This window comes from Abramis brama (assembly GCF_963993115.1).
Source record: "Abramis brama genome assembly, chromosome: 21".
NCBI lineage: Eukaryota > Metazoa > Chordata > Actinopteri > Cypriniformes > Leuciscidae > Abramis > Abramis brama.
In genome coordinates, this window is record NC_139983.1 from 4,805,005 (window position 1) to 4,823,072 (window position 18,068).

The 18,068-nt window shown below is 37.0% G+C and overlaps 1 protein-coding gene across 1 annotated transcript in view; it reads left to right on the forward strand.

Moving 5' to 3' along the window:
* Positions 1-16,750, forward strand: part of eipr1 (EARP complex and GARP complex interacting protein 1) — a 50,016-nt gene extending 33,266 nt beyond the window's left edge. The window contains exons 6-10 of the mRNA XM_084096023.1: positions 1,938-2,074; positions 11,188-11,355; positions 13,857-14,024; positions 15,631-15,810; positions 16,413-16,750. Coding sequence (XP_083952149.1) covers positions 1,938-2,074; positions 11,188-11,355; positions 13,857-14,024; positions 15,631-15,805 — 648 coding nt within the window. The 3' untranslated portion in view covers positions 15,806-15,810; positions 16,413-16,750. The remainder of the gene's footprint in view (positions 1-1,937; positions 2,075-11,187; positions 11,356-13,856; positions 14,025-15,630; positions 15,811-16,412) is intronic.
* Positions 16,751-18,068: the final 1,318 nt, after the last annotated feature.

Sequence of the window (18,068 nt, forward strand, 5' to 3'; positions counted from 1 at the left end):
TTACCTTTCAGAAATGTATGGGAGGTTTGCAGTAGTCAGTTTATGATATTTGCTGAATTATTTATTGGCCAAAAAGCATGTCGTTCTAACCCATAAGTACCCATTAGTAAACCACAGTCACCTGATTATCATCAGCTCTGCTTGTTTGTGACCTTACGTGAAGATTTGCCACTCTTGGTAGAATGCGTTGGTCATTATGGAAATGATCCGCGTTTGTGTTCTTTAATGTGTGCATTGTCAGTCTATCAGCCGCAGAATTTTACACTCCCATCAGCGCTTTTATGGGATTGAACGGTAATTTGCCCTGGTAATCTGGCCACAAGACTTGTTTTCTGGAAAATGTGTAACATTTTTGCTTAAAACAAGAAACAAATATCTGCAAACACGATAAGATAATTTTTCACATTGAGTGTGTTTCAAATGCTGTCGAGGTTGCCAGATGATCAAAAAGTGGATCAATTGTTCAGTTGTTGTGTTATTGTTCAGTAGCTCAGGCTGCTGCTTGTGCTGTAATATTGAGTCTGTTTTCTCTGTGGTCAATTGAGCGACAAATCCTGAAAAATTAGCGGTAGAGGTTCAAAGAGCGGGAAAATCTGCTTCTCTTACAGCATTCACAACTGAGCACAAGTAACAAAGCAATCAATCAATCAATCAGTCAATCATCTGTGATTATTTATTAGATAAAGGACCAGTTTTGATTCATTTAGAGTTGTCAGGTTTGTCAGTGTTTTCCATTGACATTTCAGATATTTGCGTCAAGTATATTCTGGTTTTATCTTAGCTCTCATCTTAAAACGTGCCTCTACCTACAGTATATTGTTGCAAAACTCCAAAATACATATGTACCTATACATGCACTTCACTGCAGTTTCCAGCTGAAAATAAACACTAGGGCAGTAAATCACCAACCAAAAATTCTGATTATATTGGGAGATTATTGATTAATAAAGACTTATTTTTGTGCGGTACTATGTTACGACCTCAAAACACTTTTAACATAGTGCATGATTTGCTTTGGCTTTTCTGATTAAGTAAACTTGCTCAACTAGCACAGCATTGCATTTATGATGTGGAGCATCCGGGTACAAGTCCTGTGAAACACGAATCACGTTAAAAGAGCTCATCAGTGGGTGGTGCAAACGCGATACAGCTTTAAACCCTTTAGCGTCACTCACTGGACATTTCGTTCTGGAACTGCCACAGTACGCACAATGACCAACATTATAAAATCTTGGTCATTTGCTCACTGGACATTTCACATTCACTTTGTCACGAAAGGCTTGAGTTGCAAGAGAGCAACAAGGTTGTTAATTGATGGTAAATGCTTTTGTTAAAGACATCAGTTTGCATTATTTCAACTTATTTTTTAGATAGTGGAATTCCTGGTGAAAACTACATTACCAATGATTTTGTAAAGAAAACTCTGAAAGTTTTAAAAAAGTAGAAAAGTTTTCTAAAAGAACACTTTATCACCGGACACTTGTAGTTATTTCCCTCATTGTCTTGTACCTACTGTATGTCTTTATGTCTGATTTTCAAATAATTTTTTTCTTCAAACTAAAGGCTTTTTTTTAAATGCCAATGAGAAAAATGGATGATACTTCCAGAGCCAATGGCACTGAAACTGAAACGCGAGCTGTTGCACACAGTTATATTAACACAATAAATAAATCAGAAACAAACAAGAACATCAAGTTTGCATTCTCTGTTATAGTGAAACACCTTCATCAAAAACACCAGTGGACTGTCATGAGTTGCAGATGTTTTCGTTTTCTCTGAAGGTTCTTCATTTTGAACGATCCAGAAAACAGCAAGGTCTTCCCAGGCCGAGGGCACCCTTTTCATTGAACTCCCAGTATAAACAGTGCATTAGATTGCTGGTGAATATGCAGCCATTGATTGAGATGTATTGAGATGGATCGATTCTCCTCCCACAGATCTCGAGCAGCGCCACCCTGGAGGGAAAAGGGCAGCTGAAGTTCACCGCAGGCAAGTGGAGCCCACATCACAACAGCACCCAGCTGGCCACAGCCAATGACACCGCCATCCGGGGCTGGGACCTGCGGAGCATGAGGTGAGACGAGACGAGCGCTAAGCCTGGTTTATGCTTTCGCAGCGGCATACTTTGCATACTTGAACGCTCGCCGTTGTACTATTATGTGAAACGACAGGGGGCGACTCGGAGTAATTGTCCAGTAAACCATCAGGAATCAGCGGTGAGAAGAAGTAAGATACACACGTGAATGTTTATTTTAGTACACTTCACCAAAACCACACTACAAAAGAATCGTGTAAAGCTGTAAACCTTGAGATTATTACTCGTGACATTAGAACAAAATAAATGGATATGAGAACGTAGCCTATACAACTAACTTAACGATATCTTGCATATTTTCTAATTTCACTAAACATTTTCATTTCGTTTTTGTGAACATTTTTATAAAACATGGACCTTTTGTTTTATGTCTGCTATTGCAGGCTCATTTTTTAAATATAAGCAACTAATTTAGACGCACAAACTGGGTGCCGGTGCATTGAGACGTATATGCTTGGCCAGATTCGGCTCAAAGTCGTGCATCTGCGGATGCGGAGCTGTGCGGAAAGTTTAAAAAAATGCTGCGCACACCGCCATGTGAAATGGGGTCTCGCGCTCCTCAACGCGCACGACCGCCCAGACCGTGATGACGCCGCACCTTCGCGCTCGTGCGGACGCAGCGAGTATAAACCAAGCTTAATTTGGATAAACTGTGCATGGCTACTTTTTTTTGGTAATATCTCAAACATCTACTGTACAAACTTGGGCTTGGTTTGTTTCAAAATCCCAATCGCAGACCAAATATTCCAACTGCACAAACATAAAATACTGGACCAGACTGAACAGGAATGTGTTTTTGTTAACAACAGCTGAGAGTGGCTGTGTGCAGACTGTGCACGTAGATTAAAGGGTTTGTTCACCCTAAAATTAAAACTTTATCATCACTTACTCACCCTAAAGTTGTTCCAAACCTGTATGAGTTTCTTTCTTCTGCTGAACACTAAAGAAGATATTTTGAGGAATAGTGGTAACCAGAAAGTTGACGTTAGTCATTGACTTCCATTAAAAAAAATTGTCCTACAGTGGAAGTCAGTTGAGTCTGTCTACTGTCTGGTTACCAATATTGTTTAAAATATCTTGTTTTGTGTTCAGTAGAAGACAGAAACTCATACAGTTTTGGAAAAACTTGAGGGTGAGCAAATGATGAGAATTTTTTTAATTTTTGGGTGAACTATCCCTTTAAGCTTGTGATGGAAAATGGGCTAAAGAAAAAAGTAAACTGCTAATGGAAGGCTGTCTTTTGCAATGACCCAGAACATCCTATCAATCACAACAAAACTACATTATACCATAGCTTTTAGATCTCTCTTCAACTGCCCAGCATGAAACAGATGTTGCTACCATCTTTCCATATTGTGACGTATATTCATGTGAAACTTCTGGAACAAGAACAGATGTGGGCGGGGCTTGATTTTGTCTGTGGGGAATTGATTGGATGGTTGTGGTTTGCTATTGGCTGATCTCATGTGAGTGACAGGTTGCCCCGCCCTCATCATCAGAGAAGAGAAGAGATGCTGCAAGTTACTTTGATTAAAGAGTACCAGGCACATGGATTAAAAAAATAATGTGCACACATTTATAATAAATACTGCAATATTAAAAATTGAAGAAAAAAAAAAACGGTCTATTTTGATTTCATGGTGACTTTATACCACACAAGACTCATAAGATGTAAACTTCATATCTCTTTAAAGTTTCTCTTATGAAAGTTTAAAAGACTAAAATATATTTTATTTCTCCTTATAAAAATAAATTCTGTGGTGGTACCATGGTCCTATGATACATTATTACCATATATACCATAGATGGCCTTTACAGTATAGTTTAAACTTTTGGGGTCGACCAAATTTTATTTTTTGGAGAAAGAAAATTAATACTTTATTGAGCAAGGATGCTTAAAATTGATCAAAAGTGACAATAAAGACATGTATAATGTTACAGAAGATTCTAATTGAAATAAATGCTGTTCTTTTGAACATCTTGGTGAACATATTTGTATTTTGAACTCTCATCCTCAGTCTTTCCATCTACTTCTGCCTCTGCATTTCACTTTGCATGTGTGTTTTTCTCGTTTTCTGTACGTCGACACAAGCTCTGTTCTGTGCATCTCAGTCTTCATCTTCTGGTCTTCATTTCTCTCTTCTGCTTCTTTCTCTTGCTCATATCACCTCATCAGGTCAGACTGTTATCCCGGGATCAATAGCACTGTGATTATTATTCCTCCAGCAGAGCTCGCATGAACAGTCATTTCACTCGGCACACGCATTCTAGCTTCCCGCTCACACACGCCGGATCATGACAATCTGAACTCTACACACATTGAGGAACAGATCACTTTGTCGAACTAAGAAACATTCCTTCAAAGTGTGATGTTTGAAAATGCATTATTAGTGTTGAGAAACATGTTCAGCCTGATGTTCAGAGCATTCAGTGAAGCACATTATTTCTAATCCAGCTGCAATCTCTCTAGATGAATGCAAAAGAGTACCAAAACTTACCACTGAAATACTATTACCAGAATGTTTTTTTTTTCTTTCTTTCTTTCTTTTACATTGACCATGATTATAACATGGGTTTCAAAGTACCTTGGAGCACCATAACATATGAATTACCACTTTTACTACCGTTCAAGTGTTTGAGAGAAGTCTCTTCTGCTCACCAAGGCTGTATTTATTTGGTCAAAAATGCAGTAAAAACAGTAATATTGTGAAATATTATTATAATTTAAAATAACTGTTTTCTATGTGAATATTTTGTAAAATGTAATTTATTTCATTACTCCAGTCTTCAGTGTCACATGATCCTTCAGAAATCATTCTGATATGATGATTTGCTTCTCAAGAGATATTTCTGATTATATCAATGTTGAAAATGTTTTTTTCTTCTTTTTTGTGTGGAAACTGTGATATATTCAAAAGTTTAGGGTAGGTAAGATTAAAATAAAATTATAATAATACTTTTATTCAGTAAGGACTCATTAAATGGATCAAAATTGACAGTAAAGACATTTTATTATCTTACAAAAGATTATATTTCAAATAAATAAACTTTCAGTTCAAAGAATCCTGAAAAAAAGTATCAGTTTCCACAAAAATATCAAGGATATGTTTTCAAAATTGATGATAATAAGGACCATTTTAATAACTGGCCACCAGTTTTAATTAATAGTAATTAAGGATCAAATCATCATATTAGAGTGATTTCTGAAGGATCATGTGACACTGGAGTAATGATGCTGAAAATACAGTTTTGATCTCAGAAATAATATTTCACAACATTGCTGTTTTTACTGTATTTCTTCTGATCAAATAAATGCCTTGGTGAGCAGAAGAGAATTGCTTTAACGACAGTACGATACAATGCGTATTTAGAGTTTGCACATTTTGCACAAGCTTTTAATGAATACATACACACACATTTGTGTTTAAGCATCAGTTAGTGCAGAATGTGCGGCTGAACATGCTTTAGTTCACGGAATTGATAATTGATCCCATCATTACTTTTCCAGACCATGTACACATAAACATGCCGATGACTCTGCATTTTTGTTATATTCAAAAGAGTCGCGTATTTCTCTGTAAATGATGAAAAGTTTCAGCATGAATGCTTTTTTCCCCAGAATAATGTTAAATATGCCCAAAGGTATATTCATACTTTTCTCTTGACAGTGATGAACATTGTCTTCCAGGTAAAGGTTTTAAAGGATCATAAATAAATATATGCACTGCACATGATAGAAGCCAGTGGAAGCCAATATTACTGTAGCATTAGATTTTTTTTCATATTAGGTGAATTCTTTTTTTTTTTTACTTTATGTTGCTTTAACAACCAATATTGGGGTCAAGCAAAAGAAAATCCATGGAATTTACTAATTTCATTAGATTACAGATTGATTGTGATTATTGACCAAACTGTTTGCCTACTTGAAATTACAGCTTGTAATTTATCTGTTTATCTGTGCTGCTGTAGCTAAAACAAAATAATAATTTTATGAATAAATCATGCAAAATAATTAATGAATGAACATTTTTTAAATTATCTTATAATTAAAATTAAATTATAAAATTAAATTAAAATGCATAATTTATTTTTATATATAATTTTTTGTCACTTCCCTGTTTTTGTTGTTGTTTGTTTTGTTGCTTTTTTTCAGATCCTGCAAGCATAATGTCATAATGTCTATACTACCAAATATGGAAATAATTTAATCTCCATCTATCCTCCTTATTTTTCACGTAAGAGTGAACGTGGCTATTTGTCAATTGAATGTGTCTGGCTTCCGGTGTCGTCCGCTTCTGCTTATTTTTAGCTGTACAAAACAGCTGATTATGCTGCTTAATATCGCAAACTTGTATCTCTAACCATATTATTTAAATGTATTGTCATAACTATGAACACATTGTTTTTTTAGCGCAAACAGTTTAACCGTTTAATGCACTATTCTTCCCGTTATATCTATTGAATCGGAAGTCTCGCACACTCACAGAAAACAGTTCACTTCCGCATTGTAAAATAAGGTGTGTATCAGTGTAGGTTATCAGGTGTTTGTATGTGAGTCAGTGTTTCTCCGCTGTCAGGCTGCATACATCCACAAACTGTCTCCTGACCTTTTAACTTCCCTGCACTCCGTCTAATAACCCATAGCTTTAGAAAGTGCCATTTCCTACAGAGCTGCTTGAAATCCGCATGCTTTTAAACGGTCTTCCTTGTGGACCGAGGCAGAAATCAGGCCTTCCATTCGGCATGTCTTAGATCTCCGTGATGTTGCCATGGAAACAACGGTCCGACTTGGTGAGCATTTGGGAAACGCAGCCCAAGCGGATCGCTCATGCAAGTCCATTTATCAGCCGTGCCGTGCGGAACAGGGGCTTCGTAATGACTTCTGTGACCAGGAAAAGGGCGTTGGGAAGGGGACGCGAATTGACCCGCACCGTGTCCGCAGGCTTACGGATCAGCTAATCTCTCTCCGATTTGGTGTGGCATGTGCCATGTGCTCACCGGATCCCAATTTCACATTTACAAGCATGAAGGACTCAGGAGCAGCGCCGCTAACCTCATTTCTTACTCCATTTCGGTGCTGGCTGTGTCTCGGGACGCTTCCCGGCTCCTTAAACGGGATGAAGTTCACAACCCCTCCGTCTACTAGAGGTCTCCTCTGTTGTGTCTGCTCGCTTGCAGAAGGCCAAGCTACAGATATGTGTCATGATTCCTGTCTTGTGTGGACTTATGTTATGTCCTGGTTTGCACCATGTTTTGTAGTCCTTTGTAGTTTTTCTTGTTGATTAGTTCCTGATTGTTCCCAGGTGAGTCTTGCAGCGCCTCATCAACTGTATGCCAAGCCGGAAAAGTGTGAGTTTTCCTTCCTCGGTTATCATCAGTCCTGAAGGAATGTCTATGGACGAGGGAAAGGTACGAGCGGTTTTAAATTGGCCTCAACCCACTACAGTAAAAAAACTACAAAGGACTACAAAACATGGCACAGAACAGGACATACATAAGTCCACACAAGACAAGGGAACACAAGAGAGGAATCATGACGATATGACTATCAGCGTTTATCAAGATCTGAGCAATCTGCAGTTTGGTTAGTTTTTAGCTGATGTTTAGGGGACATTTAAGGGCGTGTGTTAAATGATTTCATTATACTGCAGGTACGTTTTATAAACCCTGTCACAGGAGAGTTTCTTTCGTCTATTGAACACAAAAGAAGACATTATGAAGAATGTTGATAACCAGTTGACGGTAGCCATTGACTTCCATAGTAGGAGAAAAAAATACTGTGGAAGTTAATGGCTACTGCCAGTTGTTTTATTACCAACATTCTTCAAAATATCATCTTTTTTGTTCAACAGAAGAAAGAAACTCGTGCAGGTTTGGAACAACATGAGGGTGAGTAAGTGATGACAGCATTTTCATGTTTGGGTCTGTCTCTTTAAAACAGGTGATGATCAGGGCCAGTTATGTCCTGTCAATCAAAAGAAGGCGGAAAACGTGTCAGACTGCATCCCATAGTGTGTGCAAAGAAAATGTCTTTTGTGTTGAATTTAGGGCTGTCTATGTGACAATAATGCATTAACAGTTAAAAATGTTATGTTAAAGCAGGCTGTATGTGAGCCTATGAATCACCTGTAGTTTCAGCCAGGATTGCCAGATCTACGGTTCTTCCCTACATCAATCATCATTTGTAGCGTCTCCCGTCCAATAATCACGAAGAGCTTTGTGCTCTGTTACTTCTGATAAGAAACAAAGTCTCAGCTTTCAAATTATCTCCATTTTATCATGAAAGTCAAACAATATAGTGCCGTTTTGATGCTCTTAAATGTGAGTCATCTCTTCCAATTTAATGCAAGTTGTTACAGCACAAAATAAACATGAATGAACATCAGAAGGTATGTTGAAAGAAACAGTACAACTTACTGAAATGTGTCCTGTCTCATGTAATAGCTCGATCAGTGTTTCAAATGAGGAAAGACGTCAATAAAACAGCTTGAGAACAATGTGTCACTTAACATTGCATTCACAGCTATAAAAAAAACACTAGAGAGGAGCTTAGTTACTGTTAATGATACATGTATGTTCGATTACATTTGTCCATGAAGACAATGTGCAACTGAGTTGTACACAAGCATTTCATTTTTTTATTTGAGTGTAATTATTAGCCTACATCTGAAAAATAGCAGTTGAATGTAATAGTTTGGGCTCTGTTGTTATTTTAACCTCTAATATTATAGTTATGGACCAAATGAGTGGATTCCCTGTATAGTTTACAGCATTAATTTGAAGGGATTGTTTTACTAAAGAAAAGCAAATTATGTGTATTCTGTGTAGTCGGCTATCGTGTCGGCAGAAAATCTTTCATTATTTACACATTTTGTATATCTGAAGGATTCCTTTGATCATTATGTCACACTTATCCAAAAGAAAGTTTGTTTTTACTTGAATCAACTGATCATTTCATTTGAATGCCATGCTTTTATAATTGTCAACGGAGGGAAAAACACTTACATCTTTCTGTAAATTTCGACTCAATAACACTAATAATACAATTTTATCTAAACTCTGTCACAATATTCTGACAAATATTTTTCCTTGTAGACCGAAAGTCTTGTGTTATTAGTGAGTCTCCAAGTTATGTCTCAAGTCTATGACAGCTTTTCTGCCACGGAATAAAAATATAAAAAAGGTAATTGCACATTTTTATCTCACAATTCTGACTTTTTACACAATTGTGAGTTTATATCTCATAAGTCTGAGTTTTTTTCTCCTCAGAATTCCGAGTTTATACCTCAGAATTGCAGGTTATAAATTTGGGATTCTGAGTTTGCATCTCGCAATTGTATTATTTTTTTAGACACCTGCCCGGACCACATGCACGTGCAAAATTCTGAGGAAGAAAATCTGAAATGTTAGATATAAACGTACAATTTTGATGAAAAAAAACCTTTTGATATTATTATTCTGTGGTGGAAACGAGCTTCCATACAAATCAGTTTGATTGTCAAGTCAACTTTTAAGCACAAAACGATCTTTGTTCCTGGTTGACTGATCCAAACCTGTGCACCTCAATTCTGGAAACTTATTTTACAGTCTGATAATCTGAACATGTCATTTTCACTGGTACTTTGCCGTTTTGTGTGCAAATTGCATTAGACAGACAGAGTGAACAGACCGAGGCTGTGCTGAAAAATGCCTCTACATACAGTATTGCAATAAGAGGATCAAATTAAAGCTACAACAACTGATCTATAATGATTGGCAACAATAAATTGCATGACTGATTAGTTGGGTCTGTGTAGTATTGCATAGAGAACCTTCACTAGTGATGAAAATAAACTCATTTCTATTGGAAAAAAACTCCTTAAAAAAAAGGCCACAGAACAAGCAGATTTTTTTTTCTTTAAATTAAGTTGTCTATAACGTTTATAATAAATGCATCAATGAGGGTAATAAACATAATAGGCCGTATTGTTGGTTATTTTTGGCCATATTGAGGCCAATTAATGTGATTAATTTGTGATATCATAATGAGTTTTGCCATTACTGAATAGCATATAGCATACAAAAATATGAGAGAAAAATGACGAGTCATACGCTATGCTATTTTAAATTTCGCTGATAACAGAAAATGAGCAGAAATGTTGATTAAAGTTTGTTGTTGAGCAGTAAAATTATCATATTTAATTGAAAATACATAAAACAACCTACATAAAACAAAAAATATATATATTTCTAAGGTGTAGAATAACAACATGTTTCTCTCATAAAATACGGAAATATATATATATATTAAAATTGGACTGCTGATTGTTTTTAATTAATTGAAGGAAATAGTTGTCAGATTATTTGATTGTCAGATTAATCAATTCCCAAAATAGTTATTTGCAACCCTAGAAAAGGCTGAAAAGTTATAGTAACAGCATATTTTTCATAAAATAAGGAAATATATATTTTTAAAATCTGACCACTGAAGATTTTCTAAAAACCTATTGAAAGAAATAATAGTCAGATTAATCAAATAGTTGTTAGTTGCATCCCTAGATGGAATATTAGCATTGTCTGCTACTGATTTAATATTCCCACTCCATAAAACAGGACTCTCAATGTTAATATGGTTCTCCAGCGGCTGTGTCAGACTCGACATGAATGGGGACTTAATTGAAGCTCAATGCACTCTCTCATGTCAAATATTTCACTTCCTGTTTTAATGAGATTTTTAATTAGCATGTTAATTGTCTAATGAGTGTGTGGCAAGATAGCCGGCTAATGGAAGTAGAGAAATCCAGACGTGATGGTGTAGTAATACGTCTGAACTGTGTTTAGTCCATACAGATGAGCCTGAGGTCGCCTAAAGCACACACGCACACACACACGCACAGAGCTTAGCAAGTCTTCACCTTGCGAAGGACGCGAGCAGCCTGTGCTTTATGGCTTGTCACACTTTTATACGGCGCGTGATGGAGGTGTGACCTTCAGACCCAGACGCTCCATCCTTATCTCTCGCTTTCCCACTCTGTCTTTTGTTCCCGTTCTCTTCTCTCCATCACTCAGTCTCTGAGTTCATTACATTGGTCTGTTGTTTTTGTTGTTCACAGTCAGATCTACTGCATTGAGAACGCTCACGGGCAGCTGGTGCGTGACTTGGACTTCAACCCGAACAAGCAGTATTACCTGTCCAGCTGTGGAGACGACTGTAAAGTCAAGTTCTGGGACGTGCGTCACATCAACGAGCCCGTCAAGACTCTGGAGGAGCACTCGCACTGGTTAGACTCACAGAAACACACTCACACACACTACAACACTGCAACAGCAGGGCTGAAAATGTCCACTTAATACCAGTCAGAAGTTTGGAAGAATTAAGATGAATTAAGAGTTAATATAATAATATTTATATATTGAAATGTAGTTAATTCCTGTGATCAAAGCTGAATATTCAGCATCATTACTCCAGTCTTCAGTGTCACATGATCCTTCAGAAATCACTCTAATATGATGATTTAGTGCCGATTTTTTGTTTTTTGGAATCCGTGATACTTTTTTGGGGGGGATTCTTTGATAAATAGTAAATTCGAAAGAACTTCTTATTATGTTGAATACAGTTTTTGTTCCTTAATATTTTTGTTTCTTGAGCACCAAGTCAGCATTTAAGAATGATTTCTTTTAAAAATTATATATATTATATTTCTTATTAAATACATAAAGTACACTACTTTATTAAATAAAAAAAATATTTAATTTTAATTTATTTTTTTAAGAAAGAAGTTAATAGTTTTATTCAGCAAGGATGCATTAAACTGATCAAAAAGATTTATAATATTACAAAAGGTTTCTATTTAAAAAAAATCAGTTTTTTCAACTTTCTATTCATCAAAGAATCATGGTTGCCACAAAAATATTATAGTAACCAAATAAAAAATATATAAAATAAATATATACACGTATATAAAATGTATTTTGTTTTATACACTAAACAGAATCAAATCTGTCAACAAATGCGATTGTTCAGATTTATTGGTTGAAATGCCTCTGGCTGCTTTTAAAACTCGCATGTCAAGGTCTGTGTGTGAGATCTCTATTAATTAGCTGTTGATCTATCTTATGTGACTTACCTTTGCAGCCACATTCATAACTGTATTTCAGTTACATCAAACATAATCGTCTTTTTCATCAGCTTTGAGGCTTGTGTTAGTACGATCTTTCACATCTCGCTTAAACCGGCCACAGTCAAAGCCTGCCATCCTGTGCTGTTTTATCAGGTTTCAACATGGTTATCTTCAATGTAAAAGACAGTATTTTAATTAGTGTGTGTATATCTAAGCTCTTACATCTTGCTGATGCTGTAGTTGTGTGTTATAGTGCTCAAGGGTGTGTTAGCGTAGCTCGTTTTAGCTCACTGCGGATCTATTTCAGTGTGTGTGTGATTGTGCGAGAGTATCTGCTCGTAGGTGTGACTCACTGGATATAATTGCCTCAGAATCAAACGTATCACTTTCTACACACACACACACACACACACACACAACGACACACACATCAAGGCATGATAGCATGTCAGCCACAGGATGCTATCTCTTAAAGATAGAGGTATGGAATCAATCAGAGATGTTTTGATCCTATTTAGATAGGTAAGATCCACAACAACAACATGTTCCTCATTTCTTGTGTTTGCCGCGACAGGGGTTCTGCTAAGCCTCGGGCTGGGAGGTATTAGGGAATATTTTGGGATCGGAGACAGATTAGTTAGGGAGAAGTCTTGACTGAGCCAGATTTTTACTGCTGACAGCTGAGTTATTCTCCCACAATCCCTGGCTATGAGGCTTGCATCCTCTTCTGTGCCCGAGGCTGATATAGACGGAGGAGAAAAGAGAAGTAAGTCTGCGGGCCCATCATACACCCGGTGCAATGCAGCGCCAGGCGCGACGCAAGTGTTATCTGCTAGTTTCAGCCCGACGCAGTTTTCATTTTCACGTCCTGCGCCACGTTGTTTAAATAGCAAATGCATTTGTGTGTTCAGACGCATTGTTGGAGCGTTGCTATTTTGAGGAACTGAAATAAACTGTGCCATTGACCAACTGAAACCTGGTCTAAAGTCAATGGCGCAATATTTTTGTTATTTAAAGAGCACGTTAGTAATGCGCGCCTATAGGCGGGTCCACAACACGCATACACTCTGCTTATTACACACACAGGGGCACACAGCAGCACACAAACATGCCAAATATTTAAAATGAAAGGATTACAGTGTGAAAGATTATTATTGAATCCGGCTTGTCCCGTAGATGGTCTGCTAGCGCTTTAACCTCTCTCACACACACACACACACACACACAGCTTTAACCTCTCGCACGAGCAGATCCATTTCCTCTCTGGAGAAGCGTTCAGTTTTTCCGCTTGCAAATTCCGCCATGTAAATAGCGAATCCGCCATGGCGCGAGCGCAACTGGCATTTAAAGGGAATGGGAGAAGAGACTCTGATTGGTTTATTGCACGTTACACCCAAAACACACCCGTTACTCATTAAGAGAATAGGGACAACCCTTTTAGACCATGCGCCGGGAGCGCCGACCATTTTTCCCATCGTTAAACTAGCAAAAGTGGATTCGGACGCCCTAAGTGCACTTGCGCCGTGTGCTTTAGACCATGCGCTTCGATAGTTAAAAATGGGCCCTTAGTGTCGTGGGTGAGGTGGAAACGCAGAGGAAGAAGCAGCCGTGTTTGGAGATGAGTGTGTCACGCTGTGGTGTGTGCTGTGCTGGTGTTTCAGGGTGTGGAGTGTGAGGTATAATCACTCTCATGACCAGCTGTTGCTCACGGGCAGCAGTGACAGCAGAGTGATCCTGTCCAACATGGTGTCCATCTCCTCCGAGCCGTTCGGACACCTGGTGGACGACGACGACCTCAGCGACACCGAGGAGAGCCAGCAGGAGGACAAGTACTCGTCCCTTTCTCATACTCTACCTTACACCTGATTTTTCTATACTGAATTGTATTTATGTAATTAATTCAATTAAATTCAGTTTATTTCAGCACACTTCTGTTCATTTCAATCCAGTTCAATATTGGTCAGTTCAGTTGAATCTAGCTCAGTATATTTCAGTCCAGTTTGATTCAGTTAAATTCCATGAAATTCTTTAGCTTTTCAATTGAGTTCAGTACAATTCTATTCATTTTAACCCAGTTCAAAATAGTTTAGATCAGGTCAGTTCAGTTGAATCTAACTCAGTGTTTTTCAGTTCATCTTGATTGTTAAATTCCAGGAAATACATTTGTTCTTTTGAATCGAGTTCAGTACAATTCTATTCACTTCTGTTCATTTCAATCCAGTTCAGTACAATTTAGATCAGGTCAGTTCAGTTGAATCTAACTCAGTGTCTTTCAGTCCAGTTTGATTCAGTTAAATTCCATAAAATTCATTTGTTCATTTCTAATGAGTTCAGTATAATTCTGTTCAATTCAATTCATTTCAATCCAGTTCAGTATTGGTCAGTACAGTTCAATCTGTACTCAAGAATCTAACTCAGTATTTTTAAGTTTAAGTTTAAAATTATTAGATTCAGTTAAATCCCAGGAAATAATTTTTTTTTTTTTTGAATCGAGTTCAGTACAATACAATTCAGTTACACAAAATACATTTGTTATTTTCTATTGAGTTTGGTACAATTCTATTCAATTCTATTCATGTCAATCCAGTTCAATATAGTTTAGTTCTGGGCAATTCAGTTCAGTCTAGCTCAGTAATTTTCAGTCCAATTTGATTTGGTCAAATTTCACGAAATACATTTATTTTCAATTTATTTCAGTACAATTCAGTTTTTTTTTTTTCAACATTTTTCAGTCCAGTTAGATTCAGTTAAATTCCAATTAAATAATACATAATAAATAATCATTTAAACCATTAAATAATCCATTAAAAGCATTCAATTTTATAGAATTTAATGCTATTCACTACATTCCAATTCAGTTGAGTTTGTTTCAATTGCATTCAGTTTGTGTGTCACGGCACAAGTACAGCAAAATGTTAACATTATCAGTTTTTTATTTGATTTATTAGACAACAAAAAGTGAAATACACTCATTTGTCAAGGATCACAATAAAGTTAAAAAGTTGTTTCCATTGCGGTCCTTGATGTAAAGCACAAACTTCACTCATAGTGACAGATTACTTTGGCATTGCATACTATTATAAATACAAAGCTACAATAGGTTTCCACATTTGCAAAGTTTACAATCACAATTAAACATCCACACAATACACTAAACAACCTATCTAATAACCAACTGTAACATTCGCACTAAAACCAACCATATTAGAAATACTTTTGATATCAAGAGGCAACGAATTCCACAATTGAGCCCGAGTACTCAAAAGACCAATGACCATACACAGTTTTAAAACGATATAATGAAATATCCATGAGACTTTGCCTAGTATTATAAAGATGTATCTCACTTACCCTAGAGAAATATGTGTTGAAATATGTGTTAAAATATGTAGGATCTGTTTTATTGATTCCTCTGCTGATGTTTGTTGTGTGTAGGGGGAAAGAGCCCCTGCAGGACAGCATCATCTCCACATACGAGGAGCACGAGGACAGTGTGTATGCGGTGGAGTGGTCCGCTGCGGACCCCTGGCTCTTCGCCTCGCTCAGTTACGACGGCCGGCTGGTGATTAACAGAGTTCCTCGAGCCCTTAAATACCGGATCCTTCTGTAGAGCCGGTGAGCGACGGGCGCTTGAAAACAGGGACATTATTCACACTATTCAACAATCAGTGTGTGTAAGAAATAACTGCAAGACGTTTTGGTAACACTTTACAATAAGGTTCATTAGTTAACTACCTTAGTTAACATGAATCAAGAATGAACAGTACTTCTACAGTATTAACTACAGCAAAGTTAAAATTAATTTCAACATTTACTAATGTTATTAAAATCAAAGGTTGTATTTGTTAACATTAGTTAATGCACTGTGAACTTACAGTAACACTTTGTTTGACAGTGTCCTTGTTACATATGTTACATGTACTTACCATAGTAATAACAGTAAATTATGCATAACTACATGCAACTAACCCTCAACCAAACCCTAATCATATCCTAACTAATACTTAATATTACTCAGTACTTAAATATATAATTACACTGTAACAATGACACCTTAAAATAGTGTAACCCATATGTTTTGCTCATTGTTAGTTCATGTTAGTTAATACATTAACTAATGTTAACTAATGTCGTCATGTTAACTAATGTTAACTAATGTTAAAACGTCCTAATTGTAAAGTGTTACAGACGGGGTTTTTTTCTCTTTCTTTTCCCAGAATGAACTCACATTCCCAGCTTCTGCACGAGTGAAATCCTGCTTTGACTTCGTACTGGACTGTTTGAGTAAAATAACGTGAGACGTTGCTCTTTGCTGTATGTTTGTGTCATGATTTCTATACACCTGATGATTTATTGGGCTGGTTTACCGTGAATTAGTTGATATGAATGCAGATATCGCTGTTTTTCAGCAATCAGAACCTTGAAGATTAATTATGATTATGTGTCTTATCATGTACGCTGTAACAAAAGCAATGCTCTCAGGAGCTGTCAGAGAGAGCCTAATTACCCCTGTATGTTTCCCATAAAACAGCTTTAATTAAAGAGCAAGATTTGATGTCCTTCTCTCGTTCTTATCGGCGTGAGCGTTCATTAAAGCTCCTCCGGTGACAGCCTGTTTTAATTGCAGCTTGACTCTCCACATCTCGGGCTGTCAAGGGACGGCCCCGGTCCGATCCGTCAATACCAGGGCCGGGGAACGAGTCTCTGAATGCATAATGTCACGCCGGATCCTTTACGAACCGCCGTCTGTTGGCAGGGATGCTGGGAGGTTAAATGCGTTTGGAGTTTAGGGATTTTCACACTCTCGCTCTGAATGGGTCTGTCACAAGCCCTGCTGCTGTTCTTCTGTGGACGTGTCGGATGTTAGTGCCCATGGAGACATTCGACTGTCCCACCTGAAGGGTTGAATATGTCTTATGCGTTCTCATCCTCCTGGAAAGTTCATATTTACTAGTTCAAAATTCAACTGTCAAGTTCTGGAAGTCAAATCTCATTCATTTTCCACATACAGAATGAAAAACATTTATACAGTGATTATATAGAATAAGGTACACTTCTGAATTTCTGAACTGCAGAATTCCGGGTGAAGAACTACACTACCCATAATCCCAAAGAGAAATCCACCAATCAGAGACGGCGCTGTTACTATGGAAGCAGAATTGAGACAAGAGCTCAGCGGCATCCACTCGGTGCTATGAAAGTTGGTCATGTTGGTCAATTCACCAATAAAAATACAATGGAAAAAAAATCTGCTTATAACCACCATAATAATACAGATGGCACAATAGATAAAGCAGAGATATTCATAAAACATGGCCAATACTCGTACTGTAGATAGATTGTGCACAGAGTCATAAACACAAAGACAAAACCATCAGGATAACACACACGATAATGCAATAAACATTAATAGAAATTGTAACAGAACACCCTATTGAACATTACTGATAAGAAATATAAGAAGAAACAAAATTATTTAAATAAAATAAACATTTTTTTTAAATCTTTTACTGTTTTTAATGGCAAATTATAGGGTAATTCATAATTTTAACATATAAGAATCATACATTTTACAGTATTTCACAGAAAAATGACATATGTCTTGCTAAATAACTTGCAATTTAGACTGTTTTCTGGACTTTCTGGATTTTCAGTTTGTTTTCATCCGTCTCATCAGTTCCCATGGACACCAGTCCTGCAGCACAGCTGCTCATCATTTAGTTAGTTATCTCTGTGTATTTAGTTCCTCAATCTTTGGTTGTCGGTTGATGTTTGTGTTACAATTAGTGTTTGTTACGTTTAAAATGCTCCTGTACACACTCATACTCCTGCCTGCCTTCTTGTATTTAAAAACCTGTTTATATTCGATAACC